The 19,950-nt window shown below is 39.2% G+C and overlaps 1 protein-coding gene across 2 annotated transcripts in view; it reads right to left on the bottom strand.

Moving 5' to 3' along the window:
- Positions 1–4,923: 4,923 nt before the first annotated feature.
- LOC122638393 (protein DETOXIFICATION 20-like) overlaps positions 4,924–19,950 on the bottom strand; it is a 31,997-nt gene continuing 16,970 nt past the window's right edge. The window contains exons 1-9 of one of the 2 annotated variants that reach the window (XM_043831337.1): positions 13,770–13,854; positions 11,835–12,094; positions 10,841–11,382; positions 10,509–10,595; positions 10,367–10,423; positions 8,898–9,136; positions 8,034–8,152; positions 6,528–6,614; positions 4,924–5,129 (exon numbers count right to left, since the gene is read on the bottom strand). In XM_043831337.1, the coding sequence (XP_043687272.1) occupies positions 5,046–5,129; positions 6,528–6,614; positions 8,034–8,152; positions 8,898–9,136; positions 10,367–10,423; positions 10,509–10,595; positions 10,841–11,382; positions 11,835–12,080 (1,461 nt within the window). In that variant the 5' untranslated portion in view covers positions 12,081–12,094; positions 13,770–13,854 and the 3' untranslated portion in view covers positions 4,924–5,045. Of the gene's footprint in view, positions 5,130–6,527; positions 6,615–8,033; positions 8,153–8,897; positions 9,137–10,366; positions 10,424–10,508; positions 10,596–10,840; positions 11,383–11,834; positions 12,095–13,769; positions 13,855–19,950 lie in introns of those variants that run through there. The other variant, XM_043831336.1, reaches the window with a different exon arrangement.

Here is a 19,950-nt window from a genome sequence, read left to right on the forward strand (position 1 = left end):
TTTTTGTTCTTGACTGCACTTGGCTACACTAACACCCGATATAATACTGTTCATCAACTTAAATTGCTAGATCTATCATTCTCTTTCAACTACATGATATAATCCATACCTCCTAGCATCCGTCCTAAATTATCCTTTCTAGATATCCATCGGTTCGTGGGTGTATAGACATATCGAGATTTAACTACGTGCCTATATATATATTGTTTTTCACCGTCCCTTCAGAATCTAGACACAATTCTGGGGTTTCCTATTGGACAAGGTCCTCGAACGACTACTGTGCCCATACACCAAGCCAATCCCAAGATTCCCGTGTAGATTTACCAACAAGTCCTAAAAATGGCTCTCCGAGAGACATGTAGGGCCATAGGCTTACCCAAGGGTACTTAGGACCAATACTCAAAATTTCTAGGTGGTTCCCAAAGAAAGCCCGGCCACCATCGAGGATACGAGAAAAATGAAAGATAATTTCTCCCTAATCATTAGCCTACGTAACAGTCCCTGGAGAGTCTCTCACCGATAGCTAGCTTTTTATGGTTAGGCTAATCCCAATTATCATTATATTTTACATCATTGTTCATGACTTTACCCTCATAAACCTTAGTATATATCTTCTTCCTCTTTTTTTTTTTTTTTTTTTTTTTTTTTTTTTTTTTTTTTTTTGTAACTCCTAGGGTTTAGTATGTAGTTTCTCATCTTTTCTTCATTTCTAAACTGGTTTATGTTCTATGGAAGTCCCATACCTTTATTTGTATTATTAAAGCATTGTTCTATCAAAGAAAATTTATATATTCTCCTTGTTCTACCGATTCTTGTTTGTGGATAAGGTTTTTAATATTTAACCCTAATTTAGAGTAAATCGGGTCGTGTGAACACTGAGTTAGTCCATAAGGTAGAGCATCGCGCTCTGATACCAAGTTGTCACACCCCCATCCCTGAACCACGGGAATGCAACTAGAGCGTACCAATACGCTCTCTAACCACCAGAATCACTGCGATGCAAGACTCCAAGACTTACTCATTCACAACGACAGATAATAGGTAAAAAAAAAAGGATTAATATTAATAACATCAGAGTTAGCAGAAGCTAGGTGATAGCATATAAAATATCATCTATTCAAGTTTACCCCTTCAAGTACAATTCGTTCTAATCAGGACCTATGTATTACCTACTATATAAATAATACATCTATCATGAAAGGAATCAAAAGAATACACCTATAATTCAAAATGAATAATCAAGTGTATCAAAAGATGGCCACCGCCATAAGTCACGCCCCGCCAAGGAACACACATCGCAAAGAACACTCGGTCCATGCTCCACGATCTCTGGAGCCCACCAATCAACGTAACCAGCCTCGGGAGTCTCGCACTCGGCCACTCGCTCGAATGTACCGCATCAACTAAAAATATGTTTCCTCGAGGAGTGAGCTCCAATCGAGCCCAATGAGTGGCTAAGCCACACAAACATACACAATAATAATAATGAATGGGGTTGATCGCAAACCATACATGATGGACGGATACCAAGGTGTCCCATACCACCAAGGTAGACCGTACATCACATACAATTTACAATCATGCTACATGAATGAATGATGATGTATAGTTTTATTGTTATCCACCTAACACACAACTAAGTCGTATAGTACTATAGCAACACCTTAGGTAGCATCCCGACATCGGTACCATAAACGGATGGTATACCGCGATGACAAACCCGAGTCGCTACTGAAGCCTCTGCCGGTCTCCACCAAGAGATATACGCAAACCCCGAGTCAAATCCCGTCCCGGCGTTCGCCCAAAATACGGTTGGCGCCCGAACTTCCCGGTGGGTATACCCGAATAACGGTCGGAACCCACGGATTTGACCGACACCTAACCCCGTCGGTAAGGGTCATAGTAGGTAAACATTTATCCTAGCCGCATTCACCTATTGTATGAGTGAGGTACGCATGTGCATAGGCCGAGGCCGAGTCCATAGATACCGAAATACGGCCGGCCGACTATCCTCTCGCCCTCTAGCCCATACGCACGTATACAAGTACGAGATGTGAATACCAAGGCGCTGGTCGGTCACCATCCCGTTTCCACCTAATGCAATGGACAACTCTAATGCAATTTCAAGTACGGCAATCTCAAGCCCAAGACCCACCGCACTTGATCCCGCTCCGAAGCCCTAAGTCTACATGCCATGAGTGAGTCCATATTATGGAATCCTCAGTCCAAGACCAACCAGCACCCGAGTCCCATAACTAAATCCAACACCATTCGCACCATAGTGCAAGAAATAAATAATATCGCAAGACAAGAATGTAAAGTCCTATCAACATCTAAACATTTATATCGCCCTATATCTTACTAATAATTATATATTATAGCACACATGCATGAATGACATTCGCAAGACACGACACACAAACATTCCATAAATTAAGACGCTTGCTTAACTCACTCACCGATTCTCACCAATCGTCAAGACGGAGCTCTTCAAATCGGCGTCGATGCCAGTACACCGCCCCACGTACTAATACGCTCCCGAGCCGGCCGCCAACCTAAAGAGAGTGTACAACGTGGGGAGAGATTAGTGCCTTAGGGCTAGAAGAGTTGGGCCCCATAAGTTATCAAACAAGGCTAAAATAGGGGACCGGCACATACAAAGAAGGCTATATCATGTGCCCGTCCATGTGCCTGTCCATGTGCCTCGTCCCTCTCGGACTTTCCCACCTAGGCAGATCTAGGTTCTCAAGGACTCGGCACTTGTATGTGCCTGTCCATGTGCCTGTCCCTCTCGCACTCCCACCGGCAGATCTTTCTCGTGGATCGGCACTTGCATGTGCCTCGTCCATGTGCCTCGTCCATGTGCCTGTCCCTCTCAGCTTCCCACCAGCAGATCTATTTTCTCGTGGACAGCACTTGCATGTGCCTGTCCATGTGCCGTCTTTGTTGCTCATGCCATTCCGAGAATGGTTTTGCAGCCCCAAAGTCTTGGGCTAAAATGGGGTATTCTTAGGGGTTTTTAGGGGTCTCTTTGGCCATGAGAACAACTCCAACCAAGGTGTCATAGCATACACCCAACATGGGTTTGTAAACCCCATGATCGATTAGGTTTTCTTCCATTAAAATACATATGGAAAGAAAACCCATAGGTTTGGGTATTGGGGTTTTGAAAGGGTCTTTAATTTATGTTATTTAACACCCCTCAAACCCACACATCTACGGTCTTCCATGAGGGTTGGTAAAACCCATAAATGGAGGTAAATCCCCAACTTAGGGTTCATAAATGGAGAAGGGTGAATGGGTTTAAGGTAGGGTTAGGTGCTTCATAGTTAAACATCAAGGATTTGCCATTAATGGCTCTTCTAATTGAGTAGATGGAGCACTCAAGGTGTGCTCAACCAATTCAAACCCTAGGTAATAGAATTAGGGAAAGAGAGATGGAGAGAGAGAGAGAGAGAGAGAGAGAGAGAGAGAGAGAGAAAGAGACTCACCAAGGGTTGATGATGATAGCTTGTGCTCCACCATACTTCTCCCTTCTCCTTCCTTCTTCCTCTTCTTCTTTCTTCTTCTTTCTTCTTCTTCTTTCTTCTTCTCTTTCTTCTTCTTTCTTTTTCTCCTCTCCTCTCCACGATTTAGGATTGAAATGTGAGGTGAATAGTAGTTTTGGGTCTTTAATAACCCATCTAGGCATTAGGTCTTGTTTGGTTAGTCTCAAGTCCTTAGGTCCATTTGTTTAGGAGCTTGTTTGGTTAGGTATAAGCCCAAGGTCTAGTTTAAGTCATTGGGCCATTGGATCCACTTGGGCCCATGGCCCATGGCCCATGTCCTAAGTTCTAGTTACAATTAGAAAAAGACTAAGCTCCTAAGCCCAAGCCCATTCCAGTTCTTATGCTTATTAATGGTCATGCATAGGCATGAATTATTCGGATAGTGACTTACTCCCAATCATCGTTAAGTGGATAAGGGCGATTCAGGTGCGGGCCCCGCGGATCCCTATCATAAGGGAATTCCAAGAATATGCTTTCGTGGACGATTTTCCCCCTTTCTCTGACGGTGGATCTTTCCTCGAGGACTTCCCCTGTTTCGCGGTCGACAATCTCGTGTGATGGCTTGAGTATTATGACCCACAGTTCACGAGCGTACTCCACTCTTGGTTCTACACAAAAGGTTTAAACCAGACCGGTGGTCAGATCGCGTTTCAAACCGGGTTTTGGGCACGGATTTAACACACGGTGAATGGGATCTCATTCACCAAGGGGTGGGAGATGGTGGAAATGGGTATCAGGAGGGTATTTTAGAACATATCAAAACCTTAGGAGGGGTTTGTGAACCCTAGGATGGTAGGTGAACCGTGTTCTATGGGTAGAGGATAATTTTGTCCTACTTCATGAAATTCAGGTGTTTAAAAAACTTAAAAAGTCAATTATAATTTTTGGATGAGAGTGAAAGGATATTTTGAGAACTTCATTCAACATCAAATGTTTTTTTTCCATAGTGGATGAGTTTAGACCACGATGTCCCATCACTGCTCTATCGTCCATTAGAAAAACTTTTGCCTTGTTATATAAGGGATTGTCAATGACACCTCTATAGGTTTATTTAGAATACATAATCTTCGTGTATCTGTTCCTAGTTTTATACCAACAGCTTTTTAAGTTAGCGGTTAAAAAGAGTTTTAAAAATAATTTGAAAGTGACTTACCACATGTCATTATTATATATGGTTTTTTTAGTACACATGTGAAATAACATGATTTTATCCTCGATGAAAGAGAAAGTGTGTTATATAAAGATATAAAAATTAAAAATTAAAAATTAAAAATTATTTGACATTTTAAGAGATGTTAATAAGCAATTCCCACCATATAATGAAATGTTACAATTTGCTAGACATCCCACAGTTTACCATGAGCCCAGTCCCTGAATCTATGTTTTCCATGTCCATGCAAAACTGCTTTAAAGTATTAGGGAGGATTTTGCTAATTTGCAATTAACTTGGCTGGCCATAAATTTAAGGGTATTGGTATTGGATCTCACAAATTTCTCCTAAGCATGAGATGTGATATCACTGGATACCTCTTCAGAAGATGGCAAGATCGAACGGTTGAAACGTGTCATTGTCTTGCCAACCTATGCAAAATGATCAAAACAAATTAATTAAAAAAAATAGAAATCAGCCTTATAAACAGCTAAACAAAATAATATAGTTAATTATGCTTCTTCCTTACTAATTTTGTCAAGAATTAATGTTTGAAAATAGGAACCACATTGCCTCAAGCCACTCATCCATCTGAACTCATATCTACAGACTAGGTAACTTAAAATTAAGGGAACCAATTTGGTCTCTACCCCCCCCCCCCCCACCCAAAAAAAAAAAAAAAAACCCATGCTCACCTTCATTTAGAGCTAATTTTAAGCTTCAAAATCTAGCTGCCCCTGTTGTTCTTCACCCAATTGGATTCGGTACAACAATGTAGGAAACGAATAGAAATCGCAGAAACAATATTTGCGTTGTGTTACAACCGCTCATTATCATGCCTCTGTCAGAGTACATAGAATGAACTTGCTACAATATCATAGCAACATTATATATGTACACTTCACCGAAATCCCATATAACCCTAAAAAATTTTCCTCGAGAGCTGCTGCCCCTGAACCCTCCACATGGACTCATCAGTTCGTTGAAGCCCTAGTAACGAAGATAACACACAAGGTGCAATGCCCTATCCTTGAGAGCTCAGTGAGTTCTCAAGGATGATTCCACCATTAGGGAGAATGAGAGAACAAAAGTTAGCAACTTACCGGTGAATATGGGTATTGGGATATACCATACAGTGATGGGTTCAACCACAAATCTAAGGTCATCATTACTCTCCCGTATATGTTGGAGGTCAAAAATACCCTTTACTATTCCCAAACATCCATCTAAGTGACTATCAGTGAAGGAATTCCTCCTTCACCATGGCTTAAGGAAACTGGGTCCAAAAATTGAAGTTTGTGATTGCTGAAATTGCAAAAAAGAAAAAAAAGAAAAAAATCAACCACATGTTCAACCTAATGTAGGCCAGGATGAGCCGTGCATCTTTTCAGATCCAGATGGGCCTATCAGGCCAAGCTTCTGCTAGGGAGGATACCCAAAACTATTCTATGGGTGGGCTGGGCTAAGTAGAGTATGCTAGCTGCCCATTTCCTACCATATGCTTCCATATATTTATCTAAGCCTAAAGCGTATACTGCACGTCCTCATATTCATTATAATATTAATTTTTTGAGGAGATAGAAACAATGATTTAAAAAAGGCCAAATGTTCTTTGTATGGGGGTGCAGGCTCTGCCTAGACACATGGGGGTGGGCGACATGACCACCCTGACCCCTAAATGGCAGGCCCATGTGTTTGGGGCCCTGGGTGCAGGCTGCACTGCGGCACAGAGAACATCACAAAACAACGTGAGAGGGTATATAATCTACCTTGTTTGCTGAGAGAACCCTCTCCCATCTTGCTTTGTTGATAAGTTTAGTTTTATTTACCTGAGCATCCCAATCAGTTCTCCATGTGATGAACATGAGTATTAGCGTCTGTGTCGCGGTCCCACATATCATCCCAGCCCATATACCCTAAATATGAAAAAATAAAAATTATGCAAGTGAGTATTTAGCTCATTATAGAAACTCAAGAAAGTTATAGGTTATCCACAAAGGTTTTATTAAGTTTCTCTTCACCAATGATGATGTGAAGTGAGGTTATGATTGTACTATGTGTTAGTCATCAACTACTATTCCTATTTTTCATGGTCCAAAATAACCTTCACCAGTCCAATTAGAGGGTCAGATAGGGTGGATGAAGAGATACTCTTCTCGTCACTGTTGGTGGAGAGATACTGCATCCATCCACCAAAATAGTCAATATTTGGGGATGGATAGACTTGTGAGTCACCCCAATTCAATTGAACATTAATAACTAAGCACATTAATTCCTTGAAAAATTCATTATTATTATTTGGGAAAAAGAATTCTAAAAGGCAGCATGGTCGTTGCACCCAAACATAGATGGGGTAAAATGACCGTCCCATTCTCATGAAGCTAGGGCAGTAATGATCGCTCCGTTGATGTTGTCGTGTGCACTTCCATTGGCCCTCGTACCAACGCAGGAGCCACACTATCTTTTGGAGTACCCTCTCCCTTATTATTATTATTATTAGGGGCACTGTTCTCTGTGCCGCAGCATAGGTTGCGCCCAGCCACATGGAGGTGGACGCAATGACCACCCTACCCCTTGAGTGGCTGGCCCATGTGCCTGGGCGCAGCTTACGGTGTGGCACAGAGAACATTCTCCCTTATTATTATTATTATTCACTTTTCTTTAGACTCCAGTTGTTTACAAGCACACCCTATGCAAAAGGAAATATTTTCAAGTAAAATTATTATTCGAAATTTACATATATTTTTTCACATGAATTTTACCTAGAATAACTGCAATTATTTTAAACGGTGATTACTTAAAAATAAACAAAGCCTAATTAACCCTTGTTATTTAAAATGGAATTAACCTACACCATTACTCCTTGTAATCTTTAATAGGTTCTTTTAGTCAAGATTTTAATTTGATTAACAAATAGATTTTTATATTAATTAATATGTTTTTTCTTAATTTTTTTTAAAGAAGGTTTAAGACCTCATTAATCAGCATTGATTTCTGGATCAATTGCTATGGATCAAAACAGGAAAAGCCAACCCAATTTCCAGTTCTGATCCCTCTCTTACTCTCTCCTTCTTTCTTCCAATCAAGTATATATCTTTGTTTGCTTATTTGATTTGCATTTGATCAATATTTCTTGGATCGTGATCTTCTACGGTGCGCCGCTTGTAGTGGCTTGAGCGGCGCACAAATAAGGCACGGTACAATGACCGCCTTACCCCCACTCTGGCAAGGCGCTCGGGCAGGGGTAAGGCAGTCATTGTGCTGCGCTCTGTTTGTGCACCGCTCAGGCCGCTACGGGCAGCACACCGTAGAAGATCTGGATTGATATTTCTTACCCTAACTTGGAGATTGATCACATAACCGAGATACATTCCTAAAGGAAACCCAACTACATAGTAGCAAAAAATGTTCACACATGCCACCAAGCTTTGCCGACCACAACCGATGGCCACCCCTGCTTGGACAAAGAGAGAGAAAACAAAGTTAAGAACTATGCATTTAGGCTACGTTTGGAAGCCAAGAAAAGAAAAAATATAATAAAACAAAATTAACGATGAGCGCGAATGATTGATTTATGTAACTATCTCTCTCCTCAAATTCAAATTTTTTTGAATGTTTTTTCTTCTTTTCTTGCCTTCCAAACATAGCCTTGAAAAAAGAGTCTAAAACTAGTGTGTTTTAGTAGTACTGCTACAAAGAAAACATGTCATTGCAATAAACGTAAAATGAAAAAGGTGATTGTATTCAAAATAAGGTCGATAATATTCTTGTATTGTTCCCCGATACCCTCTAGAGACCGTCCAAACGCCTCAGTCCCTTGATTGTGGCTGAAGTAAAACCATTTTCATCAAGGAATTGGTGATGGGGAACTTAAAAATGTAGAAAAAATTCAAAAAATGAGAAAGAAAAATCACAAACAAAATCAAGGTTTATATGGTCTACCCAAAACAAATCTTTTCATAATTTAAAGAGGGAAAAGGCTCTCTGAGCCTAAAGCGTACACTGTGTCCTCTCATAATGCATTATTTTATTGATTTTTTAAGGAGAGAGAAATTAGATTTTAAAAAAAAGATAATGTGAGAGGGTGTAGAGTACCCTGTTTGCTTAAAAGGTTTAAATTTAAAAAATAAATAAATAAATTGTTAGCATAATTAAAATAAAAAAGTTGTCATTACATGAAAAGAAATAAGAAAGCTTGCCTGAAAGTGCTGCTTGAACACTATTGAGCAAGATAATTGAAGCCAGTAGAACTGAGAGGCTCGATACCTCTTTTGCAACTTCAATGCTACTTGTGAATAGAAAAGAAATGGATTTGCCATAAACCAGAGCTAGAATGGAAAAGATGACACCTATAGTTAATGAAATACTTAAGTTTAATTTAATGGTAAACTTTGCTGCCTTTGCATCTCCTTTCCCCAGCTCATTTGCAACACGCACACTACAAAGACATAAAGAAAGAAATTATCAGATAACTGGCACACCTAATTGAGAGAGAGAGATGTTTGGCTCACCTACAAGGAGTCTGGATCGTCTCCCCACGTGGGGACGGTCCTCATGCCATCCACATTGTCCATGGGGTGTGGGTCCTGTAATGCGTCTTGTATTTTATGTACAAAGTGGATGGGATGGGGGCCGTCCATGTGAAGAGTGGATCTAGACCGCACGTGCAAGTACATGCATGCTACACAATGGTCCTTGCCCAACACCTGTCGTATGTTGGACCCATGCAACAAGTAGGTGTACATGCAGTCTGTGAGCGGGGCTCGAAACATGGACAGGAACGTGAAGTACCAATGTACCACTAACTAAGGAGCTCCAGCCCGTCATCCCAAGCCCATCGTCCCAAGAAAATCATACATGGGCCAATCAACTGTTAGTTTCGAGTTTTCCACCAGTTAAGGTGAAAGAGAATCTCTTCATCCAAGGAGATTGAGGCTATGATTGCATTTCCGGAATAGTGATTTCCACCACTTTTTTCTCAGTCCAATTGGGAGGTCAGATCCCATGGATTAAGAGGTTTTTTCTTCATCGTGGATGATTGGGAAAATTTGATCTATTTTTCTATGTTAGTCTCTTAGTATAGTAGGGGAATTTTATCCTGTCTGGCTCTCTACCCGGAATAGTTGTCCAGTTCCTCTCATAGGGAGGCAAAAATGACAACATAACCTCACTCAGGTAGTGTATTCAGACAGGGGGTTAGGTTGTCATTTCCGACCCCCTATGAGAGGAACCGGAGAGGATAATGATCCATAGTAGGGTTTATCCTTCTCCGTTTTATTGTTAGAATGTAAATTTGAGAAGGATGGAGTAAACCGTTTATAATTTTCCATGGAGGTTTTCCATGAAAAACTCTCTTAGCTTAGGCCTTGTTCTTGGTTTGACCTCAAATAAAGTTGAATTGGAGAGCAAAGATCCATGTGGTGGATCCCATTCAGTTGGACCATAATGATGTAATGCTAATGTTGTATTACGCCATCTCGAGACTTAGAGCGGAATGTTGGGCAGTTAAGAAACGGTGGCATAGCTAATAAGGGACGATGCCCTAGAGTTTGTGTCGATGTTGTTTGCCTCCAATGACCCCCCCTTTTTGTTTACTTCTCTATTATTATTTTGCTGTCTTTGCTAGGATCCATGTAGCCGACCCCATTAAGAGAGAGAGAGTGTGTACCTTGCTGCACTTAAGAATCCAAGGGATACCATATATACCCAAGCATTGATGTTGAGGCTGCAAAGTTCAAATTTTTACTACAAATCATGGCAATCAAACACAACCAAAATCCAAAATAGAAGAAAGAAAACATAGAGTGTACCAAATAGAGAAGGCTGATACAACAATTTGGGCATTTTTCATGTTGCCTACCAGTAAAACCAGCACTGCACCATTCCAAAACTCAAAGCTATTCAAAAGACAAAAGAGGGATTGGATCAATAAAAATGACCATATATAGTTCATGGGCTCATGTTCTCTGTGCCACAGCGCAGGCTGCGCCTAGACACATGGGGGTGGGCATAATGACCATCCTGCCTCCTTGAGTGGTAGGCCCATGTGTCTGGGCGTAGCCTGCGCTGCGGCACAGAGACCATTCTCCCTTAAGATATGGACTTTTAGAAAGAGAAAGGAATATTATTTGACTAAGCTTACCAAAGCATTACACCTGAAGATATAGAAAGCTTGAGAAATGGCCATAGTTCATTAAAGGCACTTTTAGAGAAACCGTTCCAAGAATCTTTACACCAACCTCCAAAGATATAGATGAATTGTGTTAAAAGGATCAATAAAAATGACAAGTTCATTGCACCCATGGCACCTGAGACTCCCCAACTCAACCTGTCAACCATTAGCCTAGATAAAATCATACTCAACACAAATGAGATGGCAGATGCCCATCCAACAATCATGATCTTGAGTTGGGCTTGTAAAAATGTTTGTGTGGTTATGCCAATCAATTGGTAGAAAAAAAGAGGAAGAAACCATAGACTCAATTTTCCTGCATGCTTTGTTAACTCCTCTTCTTCACCTAGAAACCTTAGAATTGGAGTTGTGAAGATGAAAGCAGGAAGCATAAAGAGAGAAGCTGTGAGAAGAATAATCCATGACTGTTGCAGGTAGATACCCATCATATGATATTTTCCTGCTCCAAATGCTTGACCACATACAGTTGGGAGGGAACTCCCCACACCTAACTGCATTAGAATTGGAAATGGGTTACTAGCATAAACATTTTGTTAGAAAAAAACGACGACTAGAATGGCGATTTTGCAGAAGAAAAAACGAAGAGAAAGAGAAGAACAATCACACAAGACAAGATTTATGTGATTCACCCCCAAGTAGGAAGGCTACATCCATGATCGAGTGATAGAAAGATTTCACTATTTCTGAGAAGCAAAAATACAAACCCTCAATCTCACATCTCTCAAAGAGATAATAACATTATATAAGAAAACCCTAACCCAGAAAGTACAGAACTGCCCCTAGAGACCCACCCAGTCTGGTTCGAACCTGAACCAACATATAGTTAAAATACATATCAAATCCACGACCTGCAGAAAAATCACCACAGTACTTTCTGGACTGACTGTGATCAAGATTCATCAATAACACAATTATAATTTATAAGAGAGAGAGAGAGTCTTACTAATATTCCATCAACAAATCTCATGATGATACTTTGGACTATTGAAAAAGAAGCAAGTTCTATTTCTCCAATGTGTCCTATATATGCTTGTGTAACAACTAGGATTCCAAACCCTGAAACCCTAGTGACAATGGTTGGTGCTGCAATCTTCCACAGCTTCTTTCCTTCTTCCCAAATCTTATCCTTTAATTCACTTCCATTTTTCTTTTTTGAGTAAAGTAAACTTTCTTTGATCCCATCATCCATTTTGATATTTTCACCTAAACAATTTAAAAATGAAAGAATAAATTAATATATAACAGGGTTATAAGTTTCAAGCAGTCTAAGAACAAATTAATATACAATAGGGTTGTAAGTTTCAAGGAGCCAGATATTTTCATGAATGAAACATGCTTATGTGAGCTCCTAACAACTACATATTTAAGATCTTTTTTATTTTATATTTGATTATTATAATACTAATAAAACAAAAGCATGTTTTCCCATGAACTCAAATGTATTTTTGATAATTTTATTGAAAATCAAATGTTTAAAAAAAAGAAGTTACAGGTGTGGAAATGTTAGGTATAATATAGAAGGGTATTATTTTCACTATCTCATAAGCAAGAAGTTAAAGCTTACCCAGAACTCGAGAAGTGCACTAAACCTTATTTTTACTATCTTTATCAAAAAATAGTACATTAAAAAACTCTTAAAATGGGCAAATGCTTCTAAAGAGTCCATACGGATAAACTAATCTAGATGGTCTAAATATCTATCAAACGGTTGATCAGATGGGACTCAAATTTTATATATAGGTCAAGGTCCTGCACGTACTTATCAGGTCTCAGCCCAAACGAAGATCACCAAGTGGAAATAACGCTTTGAAAATGTAGAGACCAATGGAGGATGCATTGACATACATAATTAGCTGAGAAATGCAGAGGTGCAGGAACATATACGGATGGATATTTGATTGAATTTTGAGTTTAAAGAGAAAATCTCTTCAACCATGGGATCTAAATGTCTGATTAGACTCGAGGAATGTATTTTCTGTTTTATACAATATGGGCTACGATTTAATAATGACATCCACCATTCATACACTTCAATCATAAAGTCAAACCACCAATGGTGAAGAGAAATGAGTGAAGGAAAATTTATTCCTTAATAAATGAAATATTTAACTAGCAGGCTTGTACTGGGTTTATTTTGTGGGCCCTAAGGTTCCTTGTTCAAATGTGCAAATGATGCTTTGAGGTTTGAAACATGGAAATAAAAAAAATGGATAAATAAAAATTGGGAGAAGGATAGGCACACCCGCCTGCGGTTGGCACCAGATCCGGATCCTCTATTTCAGCCCTATCCCTATTGCCGTGCGCCCTACACACAGTAAGGTAGAAAAGGCTGCCTTACCCCCACTCAGATAGGGGTAAGGCAGTCTTTTCACGCCTTGTTGAGTGTGGGGCGCACATGACAGTACAGGTAGGGCGGAAGTAGGGGACCCCGACACATGGCACCAATGGGGGCGAGGGATGGGTATGAGATATCATACAGGAGAGACAAAAGAGTCACTTCAAAAGGGGAAGAGAGAGAAAGACACAGCGGAGTAATAAAGTTTAGGGCTTATTTTAAATATTCCAGGTGTTAAATTTCAAAGCTAAATTTATCAGATATTTTTTGGGGTATCCTTTCATGACCCATTTGCAGAGGAATAAAAGTCATCTCAAAGGGTATTAGATTCTCTCTTTTCACCCTCTCTTTGAGGCATGCAGTACACCTAATGAAATAGAAGTGTTTTATTTGTAAAAAAAATTGAGGAAGAATTGAAGAACTAAAAAAGGAAAAAAATGAGAAAGAAAAACATTAAAGCAGAAATAAAACTTCAAAGAGATTGAAGATTACAAATCTTTTGATTTTCATTTCCAAAAATAAAAAAGGAAGATAAGTAAGTACCTTTGTCTGCTTTGAAGTTTATTTTCTGAGTCACTTTAGATTTTGGATTTCCATTTTCTTCTGCTCAATCTTGCAGATGGGAGAGAGAGAGAAGATGGGTTTTGGTGATTCGAAGTGGAAACAGAGATTGAGGGTTCTTTTTATAGTCTCTGTAGGTCGAATGAGAGAGAAAGAGCCAAAAAGGAAAAGATTTATTGCTTGATATTAATATCTGAAAATTGAGAGTGGACTCTTTCAACTCGTTTAGACTTTTGAGGGTGTGCAGCATGGTTTGAGGGATCAGTATTGGATTGCCCGAATCATGAGATTCGTATAAGAATCGATCGATGGTGATGTTGATTCTGGGGTGATCCCATATTGATGGATCAGTATTGAATCGCCCAAATCTGTTTTTTTTTTATTATTATTTTTTATTTTTAAGAGGGTAAATTTGTTCGATTTGACTCAATTCAAGGAGATTTAGATCAATATCGACCGAGACTGATCCGATACTAAAACAATGGGGTTTGGAGGTAAGACTGCCCCACACAGAAGTCCTTTGGATGGCATGAAATAGCACCACACAGCATGAAGCTTGCAAATAATGCCAATAAATATAAAAAAGACAAAGGCAAACACGTAGTATTGAGTTTTCTGTTTTTTTTTGGTAAATTTCTGTTTCCTTAACAACAGATTTTCCAAGTTTCATAAGAAAACAGAAAAATATGGGCAGAGGGTTCTCTGAGCAAGCCATTGACCCTCTCACGTAAACAATGTTAATTCATTTATTGAAGGAGAGAGAAAAAATAAAATAAAATGTGACTCCGCATCGTGTATACCTTAGGCTCACATTGCCTCCCTTTAAAAAAATAAAGGGGCGTTGTTCTCTGTGCTGCAGCGCAAGTTGCGCCTAGGCATATGGGGATGGAGATGGACGCAATGACTAACCTACCCTCTGCATAGGCTGCCCATGTGCCTAGGTGCAGCCTGCGCTGCGGCACAGAGAACATTCTCCCAAAAATAAAAAAGGAAAGGAAAAAGATTGTTATGTTGTCCATGTACAGATTCCTTTATACTTTTCTCACATAAAAAAACAGTGGGGTCTATATTGATACACTCTTTTCTATTCTGATCATGTGGGTCTCATATGGGCACCACGTGGATGATACTATTTTCAACCCCTCAATGATGTAGTGCGCAAATTTCTTTTTATACTGCCTTTCTAGGAAACCCCCCAATTTGCTAGAGAGTAAGACGTTGATTTAACATTTGACGAAATTAAGATACGGAACATGTATAGAAGTGTCAAATTCCAGCCCGAACCGAGCCGAGCTCGACTTCGGTTTGGGTATTCAAAAGAGTAGAAGCGAAATAACTGGATCTACTAAATGGAACAAAAATCGAACCAAAACCGATAAAAAGATAGAAAATCGAAACCGAAAACCAACTTTTTATTAACTTTTAAAACATATTGACAAAAAAAAAAAAGAACCGATGTAAATCCATTAAGAAAACCTAATAAAAGCCATTGAAACCAAAGTTATCGGTTCGGCTTGGCAAGTATTAGTCCAAAATCGATTCAACCCAACTAAAACCATATTGAACCGACCAATTGACACCCCTACATGATCACTTTGTACGTGTACGATATCCCTAGAATGCCACATTCAAGGGGAGAGAAAAAGAATTAGTTTGTATTTTAGTCAATTATATATTTATATGTTTTCCAAGTCTTTGTTGAAACATGGAACAATATAATAAGGGCAAGAGATCGCTGCCCTATTGTGTAGCCCTTGCAGCAGTGCAAGGATCAATGGGAGTGTGCGTAAGGGCATTTGTCTAGATGGGATTTTTTATTCACTTAAGCGTTGAACAGTAATTCCGTGTGCTTCTGTGTTTGGGTGCAAGAATCATGCGATCTGTCAACATTCTTTTTCCCATATAATTATATACAACACATAATTTCTTTAAATTCTTGAACATAATTATTTCTTTAAATTCTTCGATTTTTTTCTTCAATAAAATATTATTTAAGGCTCCATTTGTTCGCACGTAAATGCATGGAAGTAAAATAAAGTAGGGGATACAGATGCTTGAGCAAGTGATTAGTAAATGTCTTTTTTTGTTCTTCCTTTTTGACTATCTCTGCCATAGGTATGCATATCAGGAGGATCGATCCCTTGACCTCCTGGGGGCATGCGCTTCAACTAGCAAGCCACCAACCAACTGACCAAGCGGTTGTTTGCAATTGAATGTCTTATATTATATTCTTCTTAATTAACCTTCTCTTTCTGTCTTTTCTAACCTTATTCAATCCAACAGAATGAGATAGGAGAAAAAACCTATCAAAAAAAAAAAAGAGCAAAGGGATGAAAGGTGATGAAAGATGATGACGGATGTTATCACTTATTATTTTTTTGCTTGCTATTGACTTGACATGTAAGATGTACCAATATAAATGGATAGTGTCCAAGTAAATCCCTCTCCCTCTTATTTATCCCTCCCTTAAAGGCATTCATATATTACTCCTCTAGCCTTCCCATTGACCGGCCTCATTTGGAGCTCTACAAGAAGGAATCCTCCTACCATAATTCCACATCCACCATTCCCGAATTGGAAGAAAATTTTCTTAGGGTCATTGCTCCATTGTCCAAACCAAACTACTGTTCACAGCAAACAGAAATAGTCATTCTATCAACCTTAGACCAGCTCCCCATACGTGAAGGCTTCACGTATGGTTTCATGATGACACATGTCCCTTTGTTTCCATAAATGCCTCTCCATGTTGCCATTAAAAGTATTTAGCGGGGCATTTGTGAAAGAAAAAAGACACGTGTTTTCACGAAATCATGCGTGAAGAATCGTTACACTCCATGTACAGGGAATTGACCCGAACTCGCCCTATCCTCTTCCAATTTGCAACAAAATATTTGGAGACCAAAAATTGTTCACCACCAATAGATACGAGTTCGGATCCTCTGCATGTACATATAGAGGAGTTACATTTCACATACACTGGTGGGTTGCCATGTGTCCTATCATGATGAAGTAAGTTCTAACCATTTTTGTCATTTTTTTAAAATTTGTTCGGAGAAAGTTTTTCGGCACACCATCCTAGGGTTCACAAACCCTTGTAGAATTTTAGTATGTTTCCAAAATACTTTGCCGATATCCTGCCACGTGCATATGAAGCCCTACAATGATGAATGGATTCCCATTCACCATTGCTGAAGGAAAACTCGGTCCTTTTTTTTTTACTGTATTATTTCCCTTTTTTATGTTAGCAAAATTTATGGAAACCCACACTCAATTGTCGAGTCCCTTTTCCCTCTGTTTTCTGAAACTTGCAAACTTGCTCTGCCTTATTTTTGCTCCCGGTCACTCTCATTGTTACTAATATTATTGAAATTTGACTCTACATTGTAGCACTCTGCTGCTTTGGTCTCTTCCTCTTCTAAGTGTTGAGGCTCTCCATGCATTGTGGTCCTCAGATCTGTGGAGAAGGTCAGTCTTTTATGCTTTTTTGTATCCATTTTTAAATTCATCTTTTACACACTATTGCAGTATCAATTAATGGGTAGGGAAATTCCATCCACACTACAATCTTTTTCGGATTTGTCTAACTGATAAGAGTAGTTCGTTCAATACTCCCACCTTCTGTGGGCCGGAAAGAAGTCTATGTAAATTAATACTAGAGAGAGGGACATGCATAACGCTCATGTGGGATAAGCTAGTGAATGGCACCAATGGGGGCACAGGATGGAGCATCATACAGGGGGGGCATGGGTCATTTCAAAGAGTGAAGAGAGAGATAGACTCAGCGAGTGCTAACTTACAACATACAGATAGTGTGCTCAGTCTTTTCCTTAATATTATCATAGAAGACAATGAACAACATAGCATTGAACAATTTTTAAGCCATCATTCACTCGTATAAAACTCAAGATACTATTGGTATGTTGGAATATGGGTGTCTACTAGTTATTTGTTGCTACTCTGATGAGTGGAGGCCATGGTTCAAGGAATCAATATCAGAATAGTTAGATTTGTCGATTTGTATCGGTATCAATAGGGGCCGATACAGGTTTGTGAACGATCCTGTATCAGTGGATCGGTACAAACCAACCCAAGGGTAAAATTGAAAATATATATATATTAAATGAAACCAGGGGCAAAGCCGTCCGATATGGGCCAATCCAGATTGGTATTAGATTAGTATCGGGCAAGATTGATACTGTATCTTCCTAAATCCCAAGTGGAAGCATCACAAATATAACTAGTAATTCCTAAAGGAGAGGGTTGGGCATGCTGCCAGCTTTCTGTAAACTAACGACATATACCAACCACAAGGTTGGACACATTAGAGCAAGGAAATCTTATCCAAAGGGGGAGAAGAGAGGATGAAACATGTTGGGCACTATGGTTGTGTGCCCAGCCTTTTCCCAATAGATATTTAAGAAGCATTGAACAATTTGCAAAAGGGAAAGAGAGGATGGAGGCTATCAATGATGCAAAAGTTTCAAAGCGGATGGTGCCATGTTAGTGTGTTACTCAAAATCCGTTGCCCACAAGTTTAAACTATCCTATGGTGGCTACCTGTAAAGGCAAGACATTCCACCTGTTAGGGCCATGTGGAGGGCCGAATCATCTCATTCAACCATTGGATACATAGAATATTATAATTTTGATTGGCCAGGTGATTAGTTTTGGACTCCATCTCATATGCATGTGTACCATGTATTGAAGTTTTTTTTTGTGGGAAGAAAATATTTATTAAACTAAAGAAAACAAGAAAAAAATTACAAAGAGTAGCATTGCTCTCTCCAAAGTTGGTTGAGAGCTTTAGACATCTAGTAAACTTAGCAAAAAACATGAGGCTATAAACATGATTTCAAGGGACCTTCTTTACCACCACTGTTCTAAAGTTTTTAGTAGTTGTGTAATGTCATATACTAAAGCAAAAAAAGACCAAGGCCATAGTGTTGAAAGTTTTGAAGTTAGCCATGATGCCATTTGATCTGAGTCCGTCCAAACTTCTAGATATTGGTCCCCCTTGGAAGCTACATCTTTGACAGCTCGTTTGATTGCTTTTCCTTCTGCTTCAGCTATTGAACCTAAGAAACCATGATCATATAAGACAAAAATACAATCGTTATCCAAAAAGAGACATGATGCCCAACCTGACTCCTGAGTAGTCTGTAAAAAAATACCATAAATAACAAGAAGGTGATGACCATCAGTTGGTTTAAAAACAACAATTGCATGCAAGGCTCATCCAATGGAAAAAGCAAACCAATCCAGTGAATGATCCTAAGAACAAGATGATGCAGGTTAGGCTTCTTTGGCTGAAATAAAATCATGTTACGTTTAGACTATAAGTAAAACATTACATGAATTGAAGTTTCCCCCCTTATTTTTTCACTTGGCAACCATATTCCAAAACATTACAAGTCCAAAACTAAGTTTGGGCTGAAACATACTACATAAGTAGATGTGCACAAATTCTCAACATCAACTATTAGCTTCCACATGGGGATGAGCTTCTAGCTCAGTGGTAATTGGCTAGACAGTTGGGTCTAGCGTAAGTCCAAAGAAGGCGATAGTTTGACCCATCCCCCCCCCCCCCAAAAAAAAAAAAAAAACCTTCTTGAAATAATAGGTAGTATGGTAGTGTAGTTTTCAATAGGTAGTATGGTAGTGTAGTAATAAGTATAGCCCAGTGAAAAATTCCAACAAAAATAGCTCACTCTACTCACTACTTTGCTTCAATCTTCTAGTGTAAGTCCAGGGAAGGTCAAGAGTTTGACCACTCCCCCTAAAAAAATCACATTCTTGAAATAGTAGTAGTATAATAGTATAGTAATAAGTGTGGCCCAGTGGAAAATTCCAATAAAAATGACTCACTCTACTCACTACCTTGCTTCAATCTTCTGGAGAATCTCAAACTGATATAGGGAAATGAATACCGTAGACCTTTTGGTGAAGAAAAGTGCTTCTAGGTGGTTTCTTTGTTTGGTTGAAAATTATTTGTGACTTTCAAGAAAGACCACGTTATCGTTTTGATCTAGTTTGAGCATTGTTTGTCTATTTTTTGGTGCTTTAAGCTTCTGTTGATGGCAATGTTGAAGGTGGTTTCTTAAGGCATTTTACGCTATTGATTTGTTTTGTGATCTACTGATAACAATGTCGAAGGTGGTTCCTT

The sequence above is a fragment of the Telopea speciosissima genome, chromosome 8 (genome assembly GCF_018873765.1).
Source record: "Telopea speciosissima isolate NSW1024214 ecotype Mountain lineage chromosome 8, Tspe_v1, whole genome shotgun sequence".
NCBI classification, from domain to species: domain Eukaryota; kingdom Viridiplantae; phylum Streptophyta; class Magnoliopsida; order Proteales; family Proteaceae; genus Telopea; species Telopea speciosissima.